Below are 25,471 nucleotides of genomic sequence, written 5' to 3' on the forward strand. Positions count from 1 at the left end.
CAATGTGCACTTTGGAATTAAGTCAGCTTCTCTGCATCTCTACAAAGGATTTTTTTTTTCCCTAAGTTGACTTTCTCCATTGGATGTATTTCTGGCAAAAGTATGTGCATGCACTGCATTAGTGGCTTTTCTCTGTGTGTTAAGGTTTGTCTTACTTTAATTGTCAAAGAAAGTATCACTTATGTGTATAATGCTTTGCAGGAGTAGGTCCTCACCTAGAAAGATTTCAAAATCAAAAAGGTGCAAGGGGAGTAAAGAAGAAGAAAAAATAGTAGGGGTCATACATTGTTGCCAGCGTCCAATATGTGCAGATACTGACCTTGGCAGAGGCGCTGTGGGTATAGTATTAGAATAAATGGGGAAAAAACTCCTGTAAATAAAAAGGGGGGGGGTGGGGGGGGTGTGTGTGTGGAAATCGCAGTAGTGCCATCTAGTGTGCCAGGTGTTTCAGTTTCCTGGGAAGGGACGGTGAACTACTTCCAGTCCATCCGGCTTGTAAGAGCCTTACCCTGACTCGTCCTCCTGCTGCTGCTCCCTCCTCAGCCTGCTGACAGGAGAGCAGTAACAGCATTGACAGAAGGTAGAGGAAGAGACCTAAGGGCTGTTCTGCAGATGCTGATTCTGGCACAACATGCCATAAGGTTGTCATTGCTGCTTTAGAAGAAATGAGCATCCATGGGATTTTAAAGAAGGTGAAAGACGGCAGTTCTGTCTGTACTCCCATACAAATCTTCCTCTCCTACTCGTTGGTTTCCACTGCTAAACATGTAGTGGCTAAAACATCCTTGCTCACCTATTGCAGGCAAGTTTTGGTGGTGGGAGAGTAAAAATGTAAATTTGATGCCAGAAAACAAGAGGTGCTGCTGGTGTTTGAAGCTTACTGGAAGGGGTGGAAATGACTTTGCCTGATGGCTAAAGGATTTATATCAAGATCAACAAAGCCCTTTGGCTGGGAGGCAGGAGGTGAGAGAGAAGTGAAGGGGAGCAGGGATCTGTTCTGTGTACTAACGCTTTTAGTAGGTGGAGCCATTTTACCATGACCACCCCAGGCTTTTCCACTGTTGCCTTTTCCACTTTCGCTGTCAGCTGACTGAATCTCCCCACTTTAATCCTGAGATATGCAAAGTGCACAGCTTGCCCCTCAGTCTGTGAAGCTGCACAGGGTTTATTTTTGTCTTCGGTATAGAATCTGCTTGTAACATGTGGAAGAGTGATTGAGCCAGAAAGTGGTGTCTGCAAATGAAGCCCACATCTCCACAACATCACGTAATGCTGTGTATTCGCCTGTCCCCTGCAGCGGTGCCAGAGGATATTGCTTTTCCAGTTGGATTTGCTTGGGGTGCAGCCACAGCAGCATATCAAATTGAAGGTGTCAACTTTTAGCTGCCAAAGCGTTAAGGAAGTTTTAAGTGAATGAAAACTCTGGATCCAGGAAGGAGAGTGTTTGATCTCTGCCTTGTTATGTAGATGCTACATCTGATGCAAATCCATGTAGCACTTATGTTTAAACATCAGTTCTGGTCTGAGCAGTAAGAAGAGGGTAAAAGATGTTTCAAAGCTCAAAAATATGGCTAGGTAATTGAAGTGAAAGAGGAACCTTTCACTAGCTATTGAGAGCGGGAGAAAAAAAAAAAAAACAGTTTTAAGTAATTTTCCAAATAGTTCTTGAGTATTTCCTTTCCCTAGACCTAATTTAAGTAGATTACTATCAGCTATTCCAAAACTGGATGGGAGAACTACCTCATCAGACGTTGATATTCACAATCGGTCCTCGGTTAGGAGTTCATCTCCAAAGAATATGAAAAATGGTCAACTGAGAGATTCACAGTTGGGTTTGTGGAGACCCTCCCCCAGGTATATGTATCATGTTTCCCACTTAATGGAGGTACCGATAAAGTGATTTGCCCAGCACGATATGAAAATATGTGGCAGATTAGTGAATGTAAACCTTTAAGGTACAGGGACAGCTGTAACCGTAACTCCCCCCAACTTTATCCCTTCATAAACGTGTTTAGAGACCTTTAAAATACATATAGATCTGATTTTCCCATATTATACCCTGCAGCATACAGGCACTTAACTCCCATTGATTTCAGTACCTAAATGGGAGTTGTAGATCTAAAATTGTCTTTGAGGATGTAGCCTTTAGTTCTTGGTTATTGCTGAAAGCGAGAGTACTTGCCCATGCTTGGTACCTTTTAACAAGCTCAGTTAGCTTCACCTAATAGACTGAACAGCTCGCTGTTCCTGGGGAATCAATATTCTGGGCCAGATTCTAACTCGAATCCTGCAATGCGCATAGCTCTACTAACTGATTTTTAAAATGTGAATTGTGTGTGCATATAGAATGACATTATAATTTCTTGCCTTTTGAGTGGCTAGATGTGCAACTTTAATGTTCTCTTAATGTATTTTTAATGAGCTTTCCTAAGGCTTCTGAGTGGGAGAAACGTTAAAAAAAAATCTATAATGTGGTCTAGACACTACTCAAATGACCCTTTTCCCACAGAAGTAAGAAACTCAACAGGGAATTCCTCCTTCTGAAAGCTTTGGAAGCTGTGCAGCTTCCGACTTAGAGGCAGCATGATTGAAGCAATAGTTCTTGTAGAGTCCAAACTCAGTTGCTGCACATATCACAAGATACACAGTGGATGAGGCAAGGGCTGACAGGCTACTTTATTTTTTACTGTCAGCTATGTATTTATGCACAGCACAACATTCTCCACTCTGTATATTTCAAAGTGCTAAAAAATCATACCAATTGTACTCTGCATGCTCAAAGTGCAGATTTCAAAGGTTCATGACTCAGTCAAATCAAAATCAATTTGCACCAGAACACTCAAAAGCACTTCTTCTTACTGAGGGCCATTTCTATGCTAAATTTCAACTCTCTGCTAAATTTCAACTCTCTGCTTGATTTTTTTTTTTTTTTTTTTTTTTGAGAGAGAGGGAAAAGTTTCAAAAAATTCTCATAATGGTAAAAGTGGTTTTCTTCACTTCTTTCATATGCCAAATAGTTGAACTGCATTAATTCAAACAAAATTTCACCTTTTGGGCAGAGACCAGGCCAAGAAAATCTCAGTCTAAAAGGTGAAAGCACAGCTGAATTAGAAGAAAAGCTAACTTGGAAAAGTACATGAAAACTTAAATACTCTGGTGAGTAATATTCCTGCTTCACTAGCTTCACTTAAATGGAAAAATTCTATCTTATTCCATTGTAATATTTGCAGAGAACAGGGAACATGCATCATGTTTCATCATAATTTATATTAATCATTTGGTGACATGTTATGTGATGATTTGGTGCCTGCCTCACGTATGTGTTCAAAATGTAAGATGAGTTCCTCATCACTGTTCTTTACTGGCCCCAAACCTCGCTAACGCTGTGGGTATGTCTGCACTATGAAGTGCTGTGCAGTGCGGAGGTTCCTCAGCAAGCTTAGAGGTGCAAGCTTGGTTCATTTAAGCAGAGCAGAGCTCTGTGTAGACTAATTGTGGCTCAGCAGGATATGTTAGCGTATGTGCAGCTTTCTGTTGCTTTGGCTAGATTGCTTCCTACACTCTTTATTTAGCTAGCTCAGATACTCTACACTGTATGGAGAGGCTCTTCAGAGTGCATGAGGAATGCTTGTAAGTGGGTCTGTTTGCTACAGACCCAGTCAGGGCTTTACAGTGGCTAATGACCGCTGGACTAGCACTGCCATACTCTGCTGAAAATCAAATGCTTCTCCTCCTCCCTCCCACCTCCTTTGCTGGAGGAAGGCAGACAAAAAAGAAATCGTTCAGCATCTGCTCTAGCTGCTGATTCTTAAATGAAGGTGTGTTAGCTACCCATTATGGCAGCTCTTGGCTTCCCTTCACTCCCACTGTAGGGAAAAAAGAGCTATATCATATCAATATGGTGAAGGAAGCCTGCTCTTAAAGGCTTCTGAATTCTAGGTACCACCAAAGAATTACTGTTATTTGTTGTTTCCTGCACTCCTCTAAAATGACTATTTCAGCAGGCATACTTGAAATCAGAAGCAGGATATAGAAAACTTTCAGTACTGTATTTTTCTGAGGAACATACAGGCGGAGCACAAAGTCTGTGACAAAATCTGAGACTAAGAGAAAATCAAACTGTCTGGATCTAAAATCTGACCTGCTTTGAAGGTTGTCCCTTATAAGAGTTTAATTTACTGAACAACCAAATGTAGATGTATTGGTGTTCGTGTGCTGCAATAAAATTCTGTAAAGAACATGAAATGTGACAACGATCTTTGAAAGGCTAGGTTATAGAAGTGATATTACAGATTTTAGTAATGCTTTAAATTAAGTGTCTTCAATATACTTAACCTTGCATTAAACTTAGATTTAATAAGACAGATGTGTATTAAGTACTGAATATACTTAAGGGAGCAATCTTGCGTTGGCAGGGGATGGACTCAATGACCTCCTAATAGTTCTCCTCCATCTCTAATTTCTATGGTACTAATTGATTATTAAAACACTTTTATTGAGGATTGATATGTAGCTATTATATAGTTATTAATCTTATAACCCAACTGATATTTAATTTATACATGATTTTAACATGCAATGTCATTTTAGTTTTTAAAGAGTAACCCTGGAACAGAACATTCACTGGGACTCTGAAAAACCTTGCTGGTAAATGAAGTTGGCCATTTTGGGGTTATCCGTAATGCTATGGTAAAATCACACTTTGCAGGGGTGTAAGTTTACAGAACTCTCCGCATTAAAATGAAATGTTTGCCTCATCTACAACATTGCTCTGGAAAGACAAAGCAGCTTGTGATGAAGAAAGGTGCATTTATTTGTTTTCTAATACTGGGTGATGTTAATACTGTGTAATCTCAAACAACAGTTAAATCTTGAGTATTTTAAAGGTAATCTGTCCATCTCAATTTTTAAATTGCAAATAAATTTCCCAAAACTATGAAAGTGTAGAAAATGGTGCAGGGGTTTTGAGTATTCAAAATACATTTCTGTGAACGTTTGGCTAAGCAAAAAGCAGAAGTTTTGCAGAGCTGTGTTATTAATTCAGCTTGTGTGTGCCTAGGGCCATGGCTCATAATGGCATTCCTTTCTTTTTAACAGACTGTCAGGATTTTCAAAGGACATCCAGAAAGCCATAAGTGCCTATTTGTTGGATGTATTTCTCATACCCTAAAGGCTTTCTTTGATATGGACTGATCCTTTACATTTATGGATGGAGGTTGCATTAGAAAGTACCCTTTGTGAAAACCTGTAATATCTCAAGAGTTGCAAACATCTGATTTTTGGCTAAGGAAGTATGAAGAGTGTCAGAACTCTGAATGCTTTTTAAAACGGGATTTTCAAATAATTAGCAGCAAGCAAAAATATGAATAAATGCAAAGCCTAATGCAAATTCATACTAATGCTTGAAACTTCCTTGTTACTTTAAATTATAGAAGAAGCGGGGAGGGAATACTGCTCATTTTGCTCATAGTATTTTCAGGGTTCTGTGCCTACTTTGTGATAAATATTTACATTCAACATATGTCTTTTGATGTCAAAAGTGTAATGACCAAGTTTTGTTTTTCAAGCAGAAGGCTGGAATGCAGATGGAAAGGGCCCTAATGTCTGGGACACATTCACCCATCAGGGAGGAGATCGAGTTTTCATGAACCAGACTGGTGATGTAGCTTGTGGCAGCTACACTCTGTGGGAGGAAGATTTGAAATGTATCAAACAGCTTGGATTGACTCATTATCGCTTTTCTCTTTCCTGGTCACGTCTGTTACCTGATGGGACGACAGGTTTCATCAACCAGAAAGGCAATTGTTTCTTAAAAATAGAAGGTTGCAGCTTTAATTCAAGGTTATTGCTGCAGTCTGGCATAATTAATCCAGTATGCTATTCTGCAGTGTAGCTTTGAAATTGCAACTTTTTTCAGAGTAATTATGGGATGATTTTTTATAGGTTTGCAACAACTTACTAATTAATATTCTAGATCCCCTTGGATAGCACATTCTTTTGGGATACATTTCCTATGTATCTTTTTGCTTACTCCGTTTTTTTTAATTGTAACTTTATATAATTTTGCTTCATCAGAATGTTTATATTTACAGGGATCCTAGCCATGAGAATATTTTTGGATGGCTTGCAATAGACGAGTATCTTATTTGGCAAATGTGTTTAGATAGCTTATCAGTATACTCTGATGTACTGAACTTTGCATCGACTATTTTGCACTGAGGGACATTTCCCAGATATTTTCTTTAGCCATTTAGAGAGGATTCTTCAGACTCAGCTAGGAACTCTGCTTAGTTCTGTGACAAACACAAGACTTTGAAGAGCTTTCACAGTCTTAGCAAACAGTGTGGAAGTGAAAAGGGATACAGCACATAATCAGGCTGGTCAGATTGCTGGAAGTCAGACATAAAATTTGTTACTCTTCTGATTTGTTTATTTTAATTCCGTTGGTATGGACTGGGGGAAAGATTAAGGTCACTCATTTGGAAAAGATAGGAAATGGCAGCTTTGCCTGCAGAAGGCAGGAAATGGAAGAAGGAAGAAATAAAGAGAATCATGAAGAATAAAAGCAGCTGAAGCTGAACCAGAAAGGGTGGGAGAATCAAAGTAGTTGGCTGGGAGGATAATGTTCTGAGGAGAAAAAAAGCAAAGTAGATTTGGATGAACCTCTGAATCTTAATTCCACCTCCTACTCTCCTGAATCACAGTTCTACCAAGAACTGTATCTTTACACTTCTAGGGCAGTGTTTGCCTTGGCAATTCTTTTCCTCCCCTGGTTTGAAGATTGCAAAGATGGAAGGCTACAAAGGGAGAGGATTTCTTAGAAAATGCTCTTCAGGTTATCCTGATTTGTACTAGGAAGATACCAGCAGAAGCAATATTTTTCTGCAGAATTTTGGTCATGTAGAGTTTGGCTGTTCAATAGACAGCAGACTGTCCTCTGCATCCTGCAGATTACTGCTTTCACCAGAGAGTGGAGGAGCCTTTGTTTCAAGAATTCAAAAAGGGGGGCTGGTGAATCTGCTGTAAACAGACCAACCAGCCATTTTCCCCTGCAGAGCATGACTGAAGAAACCGTGCCAGCATCCCAGAGAGGCTTGAATGGAAGCCTTTCCTTTGCCACTAAAATTTACAATATGTGGCCCACTTTCACTGGCACAGCTTACCCTTCCCTAGGAACTCTTTTTGTGGTGTGTTGAATTTAAATTTGGCTGAGTCCTTGTGGTTTCTTTCCTGTACTGATATTCCTTCAGCTGGGGCTTTGGGCAGTGTACAACCCCACAGAGCTTGCCTACTGAATGAGCTTTGTTATTTAGACATCAGCATGGGAGACAGCAAACAGACATTCCAAATGCGCTTGGTAAGGAAAGCTAACATTTTGACAAAACTCAGCTGTAATTTCAGAAAATGTTCACTTGATCCCCAGTATAAGCAGTTGCCTGATTAATATTATGAACTTTACATTTAACGAAAGGGCATTGGAGGAACTCCAAGTAGGCCAGCTTTCATTAGGCAGGAGTTCACTTCTCTTGTGCAGTGATCTGTTGAAGCAATTGTAACTGCATAGCATGGAAAGGCCATCATCTTCTATATAAACATTTTTACAAAGAGCATGTGAAGAATTAGAAAGCTTAGAGCAATGTCCTTTCAAATAATATCATTCACACCAACTGATTCACTACCAATTTCACACCTAAGACATAGGACATTTGAAAACCTTTAAAACCCTTCTAACTCTGTGGGGGTAGGGTCTTTTAAAGCAGCAATGCTGTAGGGGTATCGTTCCTAAGACATGTCAGGTTTTCAGTTAAAAATTACACCAACTTTGGGTTTAGAGTATTTTTGTACTACTATTTTTACCCTAGAAGGCGCCCTGAGCAGAACAAGTTAGCTGATAAACACTAGGTATCAGTGTGGAGGGATGCAGAAGCAGCACTCATGGGGGGGGTTGAGGCTGGGGGGGTGATGTGCCTCGCTTCAGCATGAAGGTGGGGAATCAGGATGGGGAGAGAAGACAGCAGAAAGGAGAAGAGAACCCTTCACTTTCTAGTGACAAAATGCCTCTTAATTCTGGAATCCCAAAATGTTGGGCTGTCTCCACAAAACCCTTATATATACACGTTCTCAAAAGAACATTTTCTTCTGTATTTCTGCTTCTAGCTGACCCACAAGAACATTTTCTTCTGTATTTCTGCTTCTAGCTGACCCACAGCCATAGAAACTGAATTGGACTGCTCTGGAAGGTATGGTACAATCTGGAAATTTGACTTCACATTTACATTTTTCAGGGATGTAGTTCTATTTCTTTCCATTTTCTAATACAAAGCATGAATCTTTTCCAATATTGGTGTTTAATTGAGATGTAAAAAATGAATGATAACTGGTTGCACTTGAATCTTAGAAACTGTGCTAAGTAATTTATAATCTGAAAATTAGAATGAGGAATGCTAGTGTCTTCTGGGCAAGCATTACTCTCAATATGGTAGAACAGGATTCTGTGCCAGCAAAGGATTTATTTTTTCCCAGTTTAAGCTTATGTAGTAAACCTTGTGGTCCCACCAGTTAAAATGCACCCAGTACCACTGAAGTCAAATAGGTCTCTGTTCAAAAGAAATGGTAACAAACTGTATTTTCTCCTAATTGCTCTTGCAAATTGCAAGAATTTGCCTTTCAAAATTTAGAATTCTGGTGTATTCCTTCCTTTTTTACATGGGTGCATTCTCAGGCACAGGCACTTATCTCCTCAGAATTTAATTTAATTTCCTGGTGCTGCATTCGGAAGGAAAAGCAAACTACATGTGAGATTTATTGTGATTTACTTTGTGAACAAACTTACTGAGTCTTGCTGTGCTGCAGGATGTGTATGCACCTGTTTGTTTAGGAGAAGGCACTGTCTAAATCTGGGGTTCGTCATTGATTGCTGCAGTAAATGTTGCTTTAAAAAGCCATTTGATGGAATTTCTTATGAGCAGTGATTTGAAATTAGGATAATTTGAAGTCCAATACTGTCCTTTTAAGAAGGTATTATGGGGTTCTGTGTTGGCATTTTTAAATATCAATACACAGTAAGCTCTACCTGAAAATATCAGGGAATGTATAGTACAATATAGTATAGACATATTTAATAATGAAAAAGCTTTCTGCTTTGGATTAAACAGAATCTCTGGTTCAGAAACTCTTAACAATAATAATCTAAACCATCCATAACCTCCTAAGCATACGTTTTATTAACATTTGTAACTTAGTCTTCCTCCTCCTCCTCCTTTCTGCTGTGTTTTCAACTTCTTTAGACCTTCCTCTGTTCTGGGTTTCAGTCCAACAAGGCCTTGGGGTAGACATCTGTTGTGGTTTAACCCCAGCCAGCAACTAAACACCGCACAGCCACTTGCTTACTGGTGGGATGGGGGAGAGAATCAGAAAAGTAAAAGTGAGCGAACTTGTGGGTTGAGATGAAGACAGTTTAACAGGTAAAGCAAAACCCACCCATGCAACCAAAGCAAACCAGGGGATTCATTCCCCCTCCCCACTGGCAGGCAGGCACAGCCACCCCCAGGAGAGCAGGGCTCCAGCACGGGTAACCGTGACTGGGGAAGGCAAACGCCATCACGCCCAACGTGCCCCCTTCCTCCTCCTTCCCCAGCTCTACCCGCTGAGCATGACGCCATACGGTACGGAATGTCCCTTTGGCCAGCCGGGGTCAGCTGTCCCGGCCGTGCCCCCTCCCAGCTGCTGGTGCCCCCCAGCCCGCTCGCTGCTGGGGGGTGAGGGGCAGACACGGCCTCGGCTCTCGGTCAGCGCTGCTCAGCAGTAACGAAACATCTCTGTGTTATCAAAACTGTTTTCAGCGCAAATTTGAAACATAGACCCATACTAGCTACTGTGGAAAAAATTAACTCCATCCCAGCCAAAACCAGCATGACATTTCATAAGCACATATATTGGGATATGTGGTAGTCTAAGACCCATGAAATTTTTTATGAATTTTAGCTTTCTAAGGTTCTTAAACATTTTGGTATATTTAGCCCAAGTCTCTGAAGCAAAGGCTGACTGACTGCTACATTCCACCAGCATGATGGAAACCTATTCCTGGCTGCAGCCTCTTAGCTTAACAAATAATAATTCAAGGCCGCTGTTGGCCTTTTCCAATTACTACACTAAACCAGATAGTTCAAGTAAAAGAGCAAGCTAATTGATACTCTTTGAACTAGGGCTTATGATGCGTTCTGCAATATCTAGTGTTTTCAAAAGGCTTACAAGCAATGTAGCTGTGTTCAGAACAAAAGCAAAATTAAAAATGCCTATATGAGAGCTTAAGGTATCCTGATATTTAAACTTGCAGTGACCTCTCAGAAGCATAAAAATAGTCCTTTAGGAGACATATTCATGTCAGCCACTGCTAAATCTTAACAAAAAGTGAATTCCTTAACCTCTAGATATACATCCCTAGTACTGGCCAGCTTTAACAACCCATCCAGGAAATTAAAGTTGATCTCTGTCTTACCAAGGGGGGACAAGAAAGGTTGGAAGTCATGAGCTTTTGGAGAGGTGAGCTAATTCCTTCTTGCAGTTAGAGGGACAGAGCAGCCTGCAGTCATGGTAGCATAATAGGAAGAGGGTTTCTTGGATAAGTTATTGCCGAGTCTTTCAAGTTGGTGGCTAAAGAGACCAGTGCCCTAAACTCCATCTAAAATCTAGTACAGCTAAATGTCTAGTAGAACTTAAATGCCATATAGATCTAATGAGGGAGCTGTTGAATTCACACCGTTGCAAAATATTGAATGCATTGATGGTATCTTGTCTGTCTTATGCTGGCACAGGCAGTGATGGAGAATGGAACAGTCTAGAGGAAACAGCTCACCCAGTTAACCAACTTCAAAACATAAAAGATCAACTTAGTTACCTTGCTGAGTGTGGCACTAAACTTTTTAAATAACACAGTTCTCAAGTAAGGAAATGCTTTCATTAGAACAAATCTACCTGTAAGGCTGTCAAGTGTCAGGCTTTTCCAACATGCTTGCATCTTGTACATGCAGCCAGGCTGCCATTCAGGCATTTAAACGAAAGGATTATATCTTCATGTGACCAGCACCCATCAGAATTATTTTTCTCCTGGGGAAGCGCTGTCCACTGATGTATTTTGAAAATTTGCATCCTCATTTCGTTTTATGTGCCTGGTTGGAAGATTTTGTGTGCTGAGCATTTTTGCCAACTCTGGGGTCTTGTAACAGTAGTCAGCATGCAGTTGAGAGGAAATATTTGCATCTCATAACAGAGAAAATGTGCAGTGAGGCTTCCTCATGTGTTAAAATGTAATAAAGTAGTTAAGTTAACCCTTTTTTGTTTCTTTTAATATTTTCAGGAGTCAGTTATTACAGCAAAATCATAAATAACTGGGGAAATGGCATCCTGCTCCCTGTATCCCTTCGACTTACCTCAGTTCTTAGAAGGTGAAGGAGGCTGGAGATCTGAAAAGATTATTGCAACCTTTGATAATCATGCAGAGTATTGCTTCAGAACATTTGAAGGCTGAGTGATCACTATTAATGAGCCTTATGTTGTTGCTATAGGTGGTTGCGAAAAAGGTATAGCCCCAGCATTGGTACCAGAGCTTGCAAGGCAGCTTGTAATATAATAAAAGCTCATGCTAAAGCCTGACACAGTTACAAGAAGATATTTGGACAAAATAACGTGGACTTGAGTCTATAGCTCTGAACTTAGATTGGTAGAACCTCTGTGAATTCTGTAGCAGATCAAAAAGTGGCTAAAGCGTACCTGTCCTTTACCTTAGATGGGTTCATCAGGACAATATTTATTGATTATGAATATCTGGCCATCATGAAGTCCCCCATTGCTGCAATGCATTCAAAGCAGGGTTACTTATCATCAAGACTTCTAGAGTTCACCAAAGAGGAAAAAATTATGGTCATGGGTGCTGCTGACTTCTTTGCTTTGAACTGTTAAACTTAAGAGCAAGTAAATGCAGGCAAGAGACTAAGTGTTTCAACGGACTGTGAAACAGAGCAAGTAATGGATCCTTCTTGGCCTGTTACAACTGAGAGTTTATGGCTGGCTATAGTACCATGGGATTTACACTGACTTCTGTGTTATGTCAAGGAATGACCTAAGGATTATAGGACCATTTTACCTGTGTTAGCTGGCCAATAAGGGGATGTGAGAATCCAATGAGTAGTACTGCTGATCTGTTGGTTTTTGAGGAGCCCATCTGGATGGCATAAGAAATTGTACAAGATATAAATAAACAAGTCACCTTGGGTTTCTTAATTTAATTTTCGCATGCTGGCTATAAAGAGTAGAAGCCTTAGTGTTTTCCTATTGCCTTCGTACTTGATAGCTATTTTACAGTTTGAAATGACACACCAGTGTTACATCATCTTTTGAACTCCAGAAATGATCTTTCTGGTGCCAGCAGTAAGGCTTTCCTGGCATGCACCTACTCCTGGCAATGGGACATGTGGTGACTGCCAGTACCAAGGGGTTAAGGAGCAGTGATAATAAGCAGATGCTAATGCAGGAAAGATATTTTAGTCTTCTCATTAAAATAAGTCATTTCACTGTCTTCATGGATATTTGCACAGTTTTGCTTTTCCATTGTTAGTCATAAAAGGTCAGCTCATGGAAAATTAAGTTAATAGGGTCAGTGCAATTTGATGGAAACTAGTTTTAGTTTGTAGCTTAGAAAAGATAGAGGGTAATGCATCTGATATTATGGGCTTTCTTACATCTGTTCTGGATAAAACTTCTGCTCTCTTATTCTAGGATACATATAAGCTATAATTTACATAACTGAGAATGGGTTTTTCCAAAGTGACCCTGCTCTACTTGATGACAATCAATGATGGGAGTATTTCAGGCTGATTTTACAGGAAATTTTAAAAGGTACCACTTAAAATGATGAAAGATAGTTGTGCAAACTCAATATAATTTTACTTGGTGCTCATTTGCATTCAACGATGACCAATGATTCTTGAAGCTAAGACTCATGCAAATCAAAGTAAAGTGATGATGATTTGGCAAAAAGAAAAGGTTCACCTGAAGAGAAAGCAAGTAGTTTTAATCCTGCTCCCCCATCCTGAGGTGGAAACAGATGAAAAGGTGCTCTATACATACATTATTTCTGAACTCAGTTTTGTAAGGCCATAGTCTTTTGTTGAGGAAAGCAACCATATTGATCTTCAAAAGTGCTTATTGTTCATACTTCTCATTGTGAAGGATGCACCTGAAAACCTGACCATTGCATCTCGTAACATCCTTACACAATGCAACCTCCCACACACAATGATGTCCATGTAATAATTCTCTCCTGTACAGGGCCATTAAGTCATTATAGCTCAGCTTCTGCCTTTATGTCAGGATGGCCACTGTTCAGCACTGGTGAAGCTCTTTTTGTTTGAAACATGCTGTACCATTAGTTTTGATAGAAACAAAGCTGATTCAGTTTCCAGTCTTCTGGAAATTTCTTCCTTATCTTCCTTGTGTTGGTAGTATTCTCTGAGGCAATTTACAGGAGATAGATCTTCTCACAATGTATCAAGTATTTTAAAATGCCAGTCCATTTAGATAACAGATAGCGTCCCTGTTATATTTGTTCCAAGTGATCATAATCATGAATGTAAGTCATATTTCAATAGTTTTTGTAGCCATTTTTTCCATCTTCATGCCTGCTTCTATCTGAAGCAGGCAGGCAGTCTTCTAGATGCCTTTGGAGAGCAGAGATCACATCTTGAGCTGCCACGTCTGGCCCCAAGCCACGTCTGGAGAGTAACAGTTGGCATTGGACAGCAATTTTATCAAGGAGTTTTGTTGACTTATAAGGTTGTAGGCTTGATATCTGGATTTTACTTCACCTGAAGACATAAAGAAATGAATAAACATTTGATTCCCACTGTTCGATGAAATGGGATTAATTTACCACATCTAGTTGTTTTACAATGTACAATGACTTATCCTGAAGTAAACATTTAGGGTAGGTCTGATGAATCACACCTTAGTGTATATGTTCACACAATTCTCTTCACACATAGTAAGGAAATGAAGGGGACTAGCTCTGAGGTAGATGCTTATATAGGAGACATCAAGAGTTGGGTAAAATGAACCTTTGGCATTTGGTCAGTCCAGCAAAGCTTTAAAACATGTATGTGTTCTGACTGTAATCCCAGCAACTTTACACAGGTTTAGTCATCTATGCAATTTGACATTAAATTGGATTGATGTTTATCATTTTATCCAGTAAAAGCATGGTGGAACACTGGTTGAAACAGGTCCCTCTATGCAAAGATAATATAAATGTTAAATCCGTCTGCTGTAAGGCACTCTGAAGAAATGCCAGTAACGTTATTGCCACGTAACTTCCCTCCTGCTACTCTGAGTAAACAGTTTGTTAAGGCCACTCTGTATGTACTGACCCACAAATGAGCAACCTGTTTCAAGTTTTCAGCTCAGATATCCTGCAAAACAGGATATTTGAAGAGGTTCACTTTTTTCAATGCTTAAATGCTTAACCATTTATTAAGTATTATGTGAAGCAGAACAGTTTAATTGCTCTGCATGCAGTGTCTCTCTACAATAATTCCTTGGGTTTTGAGCTAACTTTTGGAATTATTCATACAGGCTCATTCATGCAATAAGCTTTGGGTCATGACAGGGGCTTGTGTGGATTCTGCTGTGGGATTTGGTCATGCCTGCTTACTTTTTTGTCTAACCAAGAAATAAATGTGCTTGACTACAAAGGAGAGCATATCTACAGCCTGTTACTGTACTTGTTAATAGAAACAATTTAATATGTTGTAATTGGATTGATAGTATCCTCATTTTATCATTTTACACTAAAAAAAAAACCTCCTAGCTTTTAGAATATATGCTTGCACTGATTATGTTAATTTTGTCAGCCAAAATTTTCAAAATAATGAGTTTCCCTGTTCCAGATCTTATGTTTTAGAAAGAGCTATGCTCTAGTACACTGAAAATCATATACCTCAATGCCTCTCAAACTAGGTAGCAAGAATGCTGGTGTCCAAAATTCCTAAAATTTTTACTGTCAGCAGGACTATCTAAATTACAAGAATTTGGAGGGCAGGAGCAGTCCTGAGTTTGTACAGCAATCTTCACTCATGAAGACTATGATCACACAGTATGGATAAATAATAAAACCACTGTATGTTACCCCTATGCTTTATTTTTAGAAAAATATTTTGATGCTGCCAGAGAAAATTGAGATTTTTATTTTTAAGTTAGTTAGTTAATAAGACCAGAAAAAGCAGTGTAAATAAGAACTAGGAAATGGAGTGAACAGCATGCAGCTACTATAAATATATCACATTATAGCTATTATAGATGGGAAATAGTTTTTAAATGGGTACAACTGCTGCCATGTTGCTTCTGCACTATATGAATAGATAAAAGCATCAATATTGTAATAAATGTGGATATACATATTTAGCATCTCTACAGAGCCATAAGCACGCATGGTGCTTTACAGATAAATGAAAATGATGTCTACTTACCCCAAGGAACTGAAAATCTAATTTAGATACAATGCATGAAGAGAAGACTAACAGAAATCTGGATGAGAGGTAAAAAGAGAACATGGATCAGAGTAGTGAAATGCTTTTTACTGTGGTTGTTCTTCCTTAATGTTATGTAATGTATGTTAAGGATGACATCTAGACCAAAGATCAAGGCTGCCAATAAAAAGGTAATTGAAACTACTTAGTTTTAAAAAGTGGAACCTTCTAAAACAGATAATAGAGTTTCATAGAGTCTATGGAGGAGAGCAGTGCCAATAGTGGGTAAACTATTGCCAGAACAGAGGCAGCTGATGGAGAAGAGCAATGAAGTTATTCCGTAATCTGGTTGCTGGAAGATTATTAATAATGCTTATGGGGAGGAAAGAATGAATTAAATGAATTTTAGGTTGCAGAGGGCTGCAACAATCAGGCACCAGAAAGAGAGCTGAAGTCAGTAGGAATAGAAAGTAAAGAAGTTGAGGATGATGTGATGTGATGTGATATGCGCAGAGACAAATAAGAGGGAGATGAGCAAGAATAAATGTGAACAAGCAGGAGTAGATTTGCGAGTAAATAGAAAACATATGAACATTTAATTTGGACTCAGCTAGAAGGTCAACAGTAAGAAATGCAGGACAAATAGGAGAAATTATTGAGAGAGGGATGGGTAAAGCTTAAGATTCAGATGATGTGAACTTTCTGCTTAAATATGCTTGAATAAAGCAGAAGAGAAAACAAGGTATATAGAATGCTGACTGTAATGGCAAGCAGACCAAAACTAAAACTGACAGTAAGCAAAGTGGTATAGTTAAGAGGATTTTTTTTAAATGTACCTTAAGTTAAATGCAGTCCTTTCTGGACATTTTTGCTTTTTTTCCCTCAGACTTGTAAAAGTTGTAATAAAACCTTTTATATATTGTCATCACTATACACTTTGACCTTGCTCTCATGAACTAACCATTTAGTCTGTTGTAGATACGTACAAGCCTGCTTTTGCTGCATTCCCATGAACATAAAACAGTGAAGTTATAATGCAATACTGTAGTCCATGAAAATATGATTTATTGTTAAATTAAATATGGATGTCATAATGTGAGCCCCTCGGGTCAACTATAAGCTTGAATGTTATTGAAAGAGCTGCAGCAGCAGCTCTGTTTCTTCATTGCCGCTGACAAAAATGCCTCTACAAATAGAATACAACAATGCAGACGTATTAAGGAGTCTCTGAGATGTGCTGTCCCTGGCATAACATTGCCATGTGACATTTTCAAGAACTATAAATACATTGACTGCATTATAGTGTAAAAGTTAAGAAGCTTTGCAGTAGTCACTGCAGAAGCATTAAAATCAAGCTGAATTTGTTGTGAATACTATGAGGGATTCAAAGTTTTAAAAAAGCCCACAACCCAAACTAAAAAAAAAATCCAAACCCAAAACACTAGAAACTCCTAAAATCATAAGGATATAGCTAGCATAGTTCAATGTCTTTATCAGATTTTTAATATAGTTTTTAAAGTTCCAGAATACATAAGTATGATTCCAGAAATTTCTAGGTAAATGTCAGTGTTATGACTTCACATTGACAAGAACAGCCACTTATAATTTCTTAGGGAAGATGTCTGAAACCACCTCTAGGCAACAGAAATAACCACTTTGTAGCCGTATTTGTTTGTTACTGGAAATTTATACTCATTTTTTCACATTAATCCTTTAGTCTAAATGTTTTGATCTGCAAAAGTGAATGTGTTGGGGTTTTTTTTCCAACTCTTGACCAGCAGTTTCCCAATGTACATTTATGAAGCAACAATTTATATTCTAGAATGCTCTGCAATCTGCCTTCAAAAGTATCTTCAGCGAAGATAGCAAAACAGAATTTCCACTGGAACCAGGGTAATAGGAGTCTGGTCAGTACAACAACAGAAGAGGATCATGTCCCTGAAACAAAGATATGCGAGTAGATTTCTTGCTTGCCAGTGTCTTGATGTTCATCAAAAAGATCAAATTAAAAGCAAAATTATGCAATAGCTTTTTGTCATCTACGGGCTGATCAGATGGTCCCTGGGGAAAGAGCTGCAGAAGGCACTGAAGCTTTGTGTGCAGTGTTAGAAAGAGGGTAGACTGAGTGGTGCGGCAGTTCATTCAAGTTGTTGGGAATGTGGCTGTAACCAGCATTTCACATCCTCACACAGTACCTGGGATGTGCTTTGATTCAAAAGTAACTAGACCCCAGCCTCAGTGAACTGTTAGTTTTCAAAAGCGTTAGTGACTGCAGCACAAGAATAGTTCCTGCTTTGTAGAGGAGAGATATTGTGTGGGAGGCTTTGTGACTCCCCGTTACCTCAGAGAGGATAAATATTTAGGCACTGTGGATGTTGTACTGCTGCTGGGTAGCTCATGGTGAAGTCCATGCTAGAACCTGCTTGGAGGTGTTACTTTTGTTAGACAGAGGATTTGCTTTGATTAGATAGAAGTACTGTTGAAGCAAAACTCAGGAGTCTTCAGCTTTGCTGCTGCTTGCCTCAGTTGTGCAAGCAAAGATGGGGCAACTCAACAACTAACTAGTCTCTAATCTCCAAATCATATCTGTGTGGTCAGAGAGTTAGAGGCAACTATTACTCGCCTGCACGTCAGAGATTTCCCTTAGGGAATGATTTGTGCATATACAACATAACCCCCACATCAGACATAGCTGCAGCAGGTTTCTCTTTACTCTTTTTGTGTTGTTTTTTTGTTTGTTTGTTTGTTTTTTATAAGATGAAATTTAATGGAAACTCCACTGTAAAAAACCTCACAGATAAAAAGGAGGGATTTTGGTCTTTATGGTGAGTACAGACTTTTCTAAAAATTGTGATTTGTCAGAAGTGGATTGCACATGACATCATTGTGTTTGATACTGGTTCTAAGCTACGTCCTTCATTTAGAGTTACCTTTCAGGAGACAAAGTACTGAATTCACAGAGGCACATCATAAAAAAATACTGTGCTAGTTTTTGTCTTTGAGATAGTTTTTCATTTAAATCTCCCTTTTTTTCGAGGTGATTCACTTTTAAATAACTCAGGCCCATTATGTGCATTCTAAATGCCTTTCCTAGGATTAAATAGAGAATCACTCATAGCAGAAACTAAGTTAATGTATAACACAGTTTGGCTAAGCTTTTCCATGTAGGCATACATACATCTTTCCTGCAGTTGAGAGGTAAGTCCAGTTTAGTAGAATAAACATCTTTATTTAGATACATATCACTTCTTAGTCTCAGATTTCTATTCCAGAAAATGAGATTTTGCATTTTAATATACAACAGGAAATGTATTTCTTCTTAGGGCAGAGCTCATTACCAAAAATATTATGAAAATTTATTCAAAAGTTATTAGAAAATTAGTGGGAAGGCTATTAAATGTAGTAGTGCTAGTACTTTTATCTCAAAATATTTGTAAGTGATGATTCCTGAGTATTTTCCACGGCAAGTATTTGTGTTCTGCTTCTCATCTTTCTGTCTAAATATCTGCTGTTGACCATTTAAGTAAATGGACCTGTGATGTGATCATCCTTATGCTCATTTGACAGTTACTGAAGAATGGATCTTTTCCAAGACACACTTTTGGCAGTGCGAATAGGAGAATGAATGAGAAGAAAACCTAAGTTAGGGTCTACAATAATGAAACAAAAATCTGTGTTTTGAAGTGCTTGCATAGGTAATATATTGCTATCCAGCTTCCAGACTAGTTTTTTTCATGATGTTTCTGTGATAATAATAGCTCATCGTTTGATTTCATGGGAGTTATTGTCATTCTAAAGGGCTGAAAATGATGTAAATGCAGCTGTACAAGGAATATGACAATGTCAAATGAAGCAGTGTCATTGCAGTTCTACGTATATGCTGCTACAATGTCAGTATAAAAGGAAAGAAGCTGTATTGATCAATAGAGCAGAGTATCAGAAGTGATTGGATAAAATGCAAACAATGCATTATCTGTTATAAAGTCTTATTAAATGAAAATAAAACTTTCAGGCTATAACAGTGGATTGAGTTTGAACTCGGGTATGTCTGGGTGTTTAAAGCCACTGCAATTTTTACTGAGCAAGTATATGTTCCTTCAATGCATTAACACATACGCTCAATATGACCTACATTATAATTGCTGTGGGAGTTTGCCTTTGCATTTTTTTCATAGCTCTCTGTTTAGATTCTCAGCCATAATATTGCATTAGTTTATTTGCATTGAATCCATTTGGCTAAGGGATCTCCCATTTTTATATAAAGAAATACTTAGCTTCATTACACAGGGAGTGAGGTATCTCCATCTCAATTTTAAACGCGGGAAATTGAGGTAGCACAAGTTCAGTGTAATTTAGCTAAGGTCAAAAAGCAGATGGGGTAATAATAGGAATAGTACCTGGATTTTTCTGCTCTCCTGTTCTGACTCTGTATGTGCAATGTCACATTCCTGCTGCTAACAAACACATTTTGAAATAAACATTCATATCAGAGAATATGAAGATGTACATGAATAAATACATGGTATACATCTCTCAAAAACTTTAATGGCAAAGTCATCTACTGAACTCGTATAGTAGCTGGAAATTAAATACAAAATGTTACTATTTCAAACATATTAAAGTCACTTACCCTTAGTGAGGCAAGTCTGATGTTTGAACAGAAGATTTCTGAGAAGTTAATAATTCTATTACACGGTGGAATAATTTGCCCAGAAAAAAGGTGGATGACTGTATTTCTGGGAAATGAAAAATCAAACAATCAAATAGTCAAATAAGTGCAAGGCATTATTCCTGTGTAAGACTGCTGCATCTATCTGGATTTAACACAATTCAGAATATATAAATCGAAAAAAACCCATGGTTTTTACTTCTTCACGCTAGAGTAACAAAAGACTGGCTACAGGAAGTTTTCTAGACTTCCTACAATTTATCTTCAGAAAGAAGTAAATATAAGAAAATTCAGTCCTCAAAAGGAGAATTATTTTTATCGTGTTCATGACCACTTGAAAAGAATTTATTTTTATATTTAATTTTCTTACAATAATGTAATAGTTAAATGTATTTTCCTTGTTATTCCCAGAGAAGAGGAAGTCTCTGTTGGTGTCACTATTTTATTTTGAAAAAGTAACACCTGAAAGTAATGACCTTCCTAATACTTATAGCAATTCTGTCTTCTGCTCTCAAATTGTGCATCCTGGCACATTTACACAGTGTAAAAGTGACTTGGAAGCATCAGAATATAGGACTTTTTAAACCATCTTGCGTGGTAGATAAAATCTAGAGTGAATTGGACTTGCATGATAGGTATTTGCTAGTGCTGGGCTCAAGGAGTTAATTGCCAATTAAAGGAAAGAAGGAAATGCCCTTGCAATGGCTGTTTGCAAAACAAGAAAGGAATGTCTGGAAAGGTTCCTTCTCCTGCATCCCATCCCATATCTCATCTGTGTTTCAGTTACTAAGAATCCTTTAAGATACTTCAATGTTAGTCTTTTTATTCCCTTGGAAACACCAGTGGGTTAGGCATAGTAAAGGCTTTTGCATCCCTAGAAACACTGTCTCCTCAGCTAAAGTGTCATTTTTGCTGTTCGTGTTCTCTGTGTTGCCTAATTTATCAGGATTCGGGCAACATTGGTATGGAGTGATAAAGTTTATAAGGATATTAGCAGGGGCTACGGGAGTTTTAGTAAAATGCTTAAGCAACGAAGAAAAGCTTTGATTTTTCAGAAAGGATCAGCTGTAGTCCATACATGCCTTAGGTATTTGAGTGTTTCTAAAAAAAAAGTCAGATGGTCAAAACCTGACAACAGGACTTTGTATTCTCCTTTCTTGGAAGTCTAAGAAATTATATGAAGGACAAGTTTATAAAGAGTCTTCATAATTATGCATTTTTTAATACTGTGTGTTCTTTATAATGAATTATTATTGATTACTTGGATGATTTAAAAAAAAAAAGGCAAAACAATTCTTGTGCTGCTGTGAATACAGGGTCAGTGCTTAGAGTGAAGAGCTCATGCAGTATGTTTTCTGCCTGGGCTAATACCTTCACAGTAGTAAGGAGCATCCTGCTGTAACAACTGAAGCTGCCATGCACTTTTCAAGTTTATTCCTCAGTCACTGTGCATTGTAGAAATCCAATCTAAAGATCATAAAGGAATGAATAAGCGTGTCTGAATGCAGAGCCAGAGACAAATGCTTTAGTCCTTGCAGAAGGGGGGAAGAGAGTGCTTTGGCTTCCACAGCTTCTGAAAGTCATTCGAAAGCTCTCTTGGACTCGCATGCCTTTTATATCTGCAACTCAGACTGTTGCCTCTGATCTCAGCAACCAGCTTTATGCTTGTCTGGCAGTCTTTTTCTCATGAGCTACCCCAGCAGTTATGATCAGCCGGGTGCACAAGTAAACAGTTCCCAGGTTCTATATCCTGCCCTTTACTCAACATCTTTATAAACGTCTAAAAAGGATCTTTCACTAAGAAATACAATTTGCAGAGTGGGGGAAATTCATCAGTCTCCTCTTTCAGGTGTCAGCTCTGTGGGGTGAGCATTGGCTTGAATGCTGGACCTGCATCCTGCATCTTCAGTAATTCAATGCTTTTTTAATACAGGTTACAATATCAATTAGGGTCATGATATCCCTTTCCCATTTGTATTCTTTTGACTGTTGTGGATTTTTTCTGTTCTTATTTGACTGTCATGGCATTTCTCTTCTTTTTTATTCCCTGCTTGCCTTACCCCCATTAGTCCTGTGTTTTCCAGCAGGCAGATGCTGATTCTCCTCATCCATGTGTAATCCCAATGAAATTTTCATTTTCCGTATTTTATAGTCTGCTGCTATTCACCTTTCTAAACACAGGCAATAGGAATCCAAGGGAGAAGAATTCACTAACCTCCTGGGGAAACTAAAAATGATCATAGTCTAGCAAGTCAGTCTTTAAATGTCCTTTGCCCATGCCACCCTCCTCTCTGCTACTCTTTAAGTATTTAAATCTGCCCCCTACCAGTCAGACTTCCTCACCAGATGGTGCCTTCTGACTATCTCTGCTTTTCTTCAGAGGATGAATGAGTACAGCAAAGAGCATAAGGAACTGGTGAGACAGCTACTGGAATATTTCATCAGTGCTAGTGTCCACTTTTTTAAAAGGACAGTGAAAAATGTGAGAGAGTTCAGGAAGGAGCCACAAAAATGATTTGAGGGCTGGAGAAAATACCTTACTGTGGGACTCTAAAAGAGCTCAATCTGTCTAGCTTATCAAAAAGAAGATTGAGAGGTGACTTGATTACAGTGTACAGGGACTTTCATGGGGAAAATATACTAGGTACTAAAGGGCTCTTTGGTCTGGTGGAGAAAAGCATAAAAAGAGCCAATGGCTGGACACCAGACAAATTCAAATGAGAAATCAGACACATTTTTTAACCGTGGAAGCAATTAAGTATTGGCATAGATTACCAGAAGGACTGGATTCTGCACCTCTTGCCTTCACATCAGTTCTGAGTGTAGTTTGGAAGATATGCCCTAACCAAACATAAGTTTCAGATACATTCCATAGAAACTAGTGAAATTTAACAGCCCATGATTCATTGAAGCTAAAACTAGATGATCTTATGATCTCTTGTTTTTTAATTCTATAAATTTAAAAGTGCTGACTACAATGACTATCCATATATCATGAACAGCAACCTGGTGCGGGGTGTACCCTTGAAATATTAGGCATTGGCTTTGTGGAAGTAGATCTGTATAGATAAGTATTTTATTGGCCTGAAGAAAAATCTAAAACAAACAAACAAAAAAAGAATGAAGTGGTCCAGAGTATATCATTTTGATATTTAGATTATTTTACATTATTATCGTTTTTGAAGTCAGGACAATTTGAAAATGAATACCTCCTTTTATAAAGAAAAGTCACACTGTTTCTTCAGGGAAATTTTTAATTTGAATATTTATACTTTCCCCAGAACTTTACCTTTTTTCTGGCTTTTTTTTACCTTTTTTTCACATTACCTTTTTTCTGGCTGAAAGAATTCTAGCCTTCTCACACCATAATTGCATTTACAGTATGCTTATTTTTAATGAGAAACCCACCCATGATTTGTCCAGAAAAACAGGGAAACACATTCCATATGAAAGCTCATTGGTTGCTCTCACTTGTTCTCCTCTCTGAGAATCATTATCATTTATGCAGGCAGTGATAGGTTTTTAAATGATGTAATCATATATAGGTGTGAAACGATAATGGCTTTATCTTTAAAGATAAAGATTTTTTAAAAGGTTAATTATATTCCACAAATTGTTTTTAAAGTAGAATGTTAATATTATTGTAAGACTCAGACTTAGAAAGTAATTCCCCTGTTTAATATATGTCATTTACTCCCAATATGCTTCCTTCTTTTCTTCCCATTATTGCTACTGTTCCCATGTGCTGTGCTAGATAATTTCTCTCTTTCTTTTGTGTTTATTCATGCAACTTTGAATTGCTGGTAACCGTGTTTCCTCTCTTCTAGCCGTAGACATCACATAGCCAGGCCACGCAAATTTACCTTTTCTCTTGGTCTTAACTCACAATTAATTTTTCACATCTTGGGTGTTGTTTTTGTTTTTCTTTCAGCTTTATTCAATTTCTCACTGTTTCTCCAAACAAATAATACCCAGAACATGAGACCATGCTAAGTACAAGTGTTACACAGTTGTGGTTGCTGATCTGCAGGCAATACATGTTTCAAGGAAGTTCCCACGCAGTTTCAGCCAAGGAAAAGGCAAGGAACAGTCTAAGGTCTAAGGCTTGGGAAAGGATAGAGGCAAAAATATCAGTTCAATGTGGAAAGCAGAGTTGCATGTAGCATGGCTTAGTGGCTGAAGCAGGAATACAAAGGTCTCAAGACTGTGGTCAAGACAGAGAGGTAAGCAGGAGAGCATGGCAGCAATGGCAATGAACCTTGGCTACACAAAAGTTGGATACTCTGTTCTAGCCTTAAGGAAATGTTAGGTACAGGAATTTGGTGAGATTTTAGCCAGCTGAATCTCAGGAGATGAATTCTTACGCTTCTCCGTACGTTTTACCGGTATCTCTTTTCACTACCCATATGGTGGTAGCAGCAGCCATAGTCATCCTCTTTTCTTACCAGCTGCAACTCTGCCCTGCTTGTTTTACATGTATTTGGATAGCCCTTCTCTCTTTACAGTGATCAAAAAGCACCCCACATCAGTGCAGTCTTTCAGTCTGAACCACTACCTCTATTTTCTGTGGGCCACAGACCCTCATGATTCAGCCTGGAAATTCTCTCCCTCTGTGCATTATCCATTCCCCCAGAATTTTATAAGTATTCAAGAAGTGGTTCATCTTAGACAACTAGACAGCAAATATATATGGAAAATGGGACGGTAGACTCCCTTTCCTTTCCTTTTACTGAATGTGACTGAGTGGGGAAAGCACTGAAGTTAGAGATTATGGTCCTTAATTGAACAGTCCCTAGTCATAAGACTTTTGCTAACAGGGCAACATGTTGTTACTAGTATGTGGGGAGTGATGGTTTATTTGTTTCTGTGGTATCAGGTTTTGCTATTATTTTTTTTTTTTTGAACTAAGCTATGATCAAAGGCTCAAATGTGTCTGCCTCTTTGCTGGCAGTCAGTCTGAGCCTGTTGCCAGAGCTCGTGCCTGTTTTTCATTTATTCTGAGTAAGTGTCTGAATAATATAGACAGTATATTCTGTGCATGATCTGTAACTGGAGGTGGCAGTGTTCTGCTGCATCCCTTCCATAGTCAGTTTTAGTCATGGAAAGTCCATTTTAATTCTCTCAGTCTTAATCTCGTGCTTTTAAATAAGCAAAGCATGTGCACCTGTTTGAAAGTTGTAATAGAGAAGATTAATATGATATGAGAAATGTCTTTACTTAAATAAAAAGGTTTTCCAGAACCTTAGTTTTATTAATTTGTAAGCAATGTTTATGAATTACATAC

General features: G+C 38.4%; 1 protein-coding gene across 1 annotated transcript; it reads left to right on the top strand.

Moving 5' to 3' along the window:
- Window positions 1-1,269: 1,269 nt before the first annotated feature.
- On the top strand, window positions 1,270-12,905 carry LOC119152587 (cytosolic beta-glucosidase-like). Its single transcript, XM_037398123.1, is given in 6 exon segments — window positions 1,270-1,369; window positions 5,571-5,798; window positions 11,357-11,405; window positions 11,407-11,579; window positions 11,786-11,953; window positions 12,787-12,905. Coding segments are annotated over 6 exon segments (837 nt in total).
- The last annotated feature ends 12,566 nt before the right edge of the window (window positions 12,906-25,471 follow it).

The sequence above is a fragment of the Falco rusticolus genome, chromosome 1 (assembly GCF_015220075.1).
Source record: "Falco rusticolus isolate bFalRus1 chromosome 1, bFalRus1.pri, whole genome shotgun sequence".
Classification (NCBI taxonomy): domain Eukaryota; kingdom Metazoa; phylum Chordata; class Aves; order Falconiformes; family Falconidae; genus Falco; species Falco rusticolus.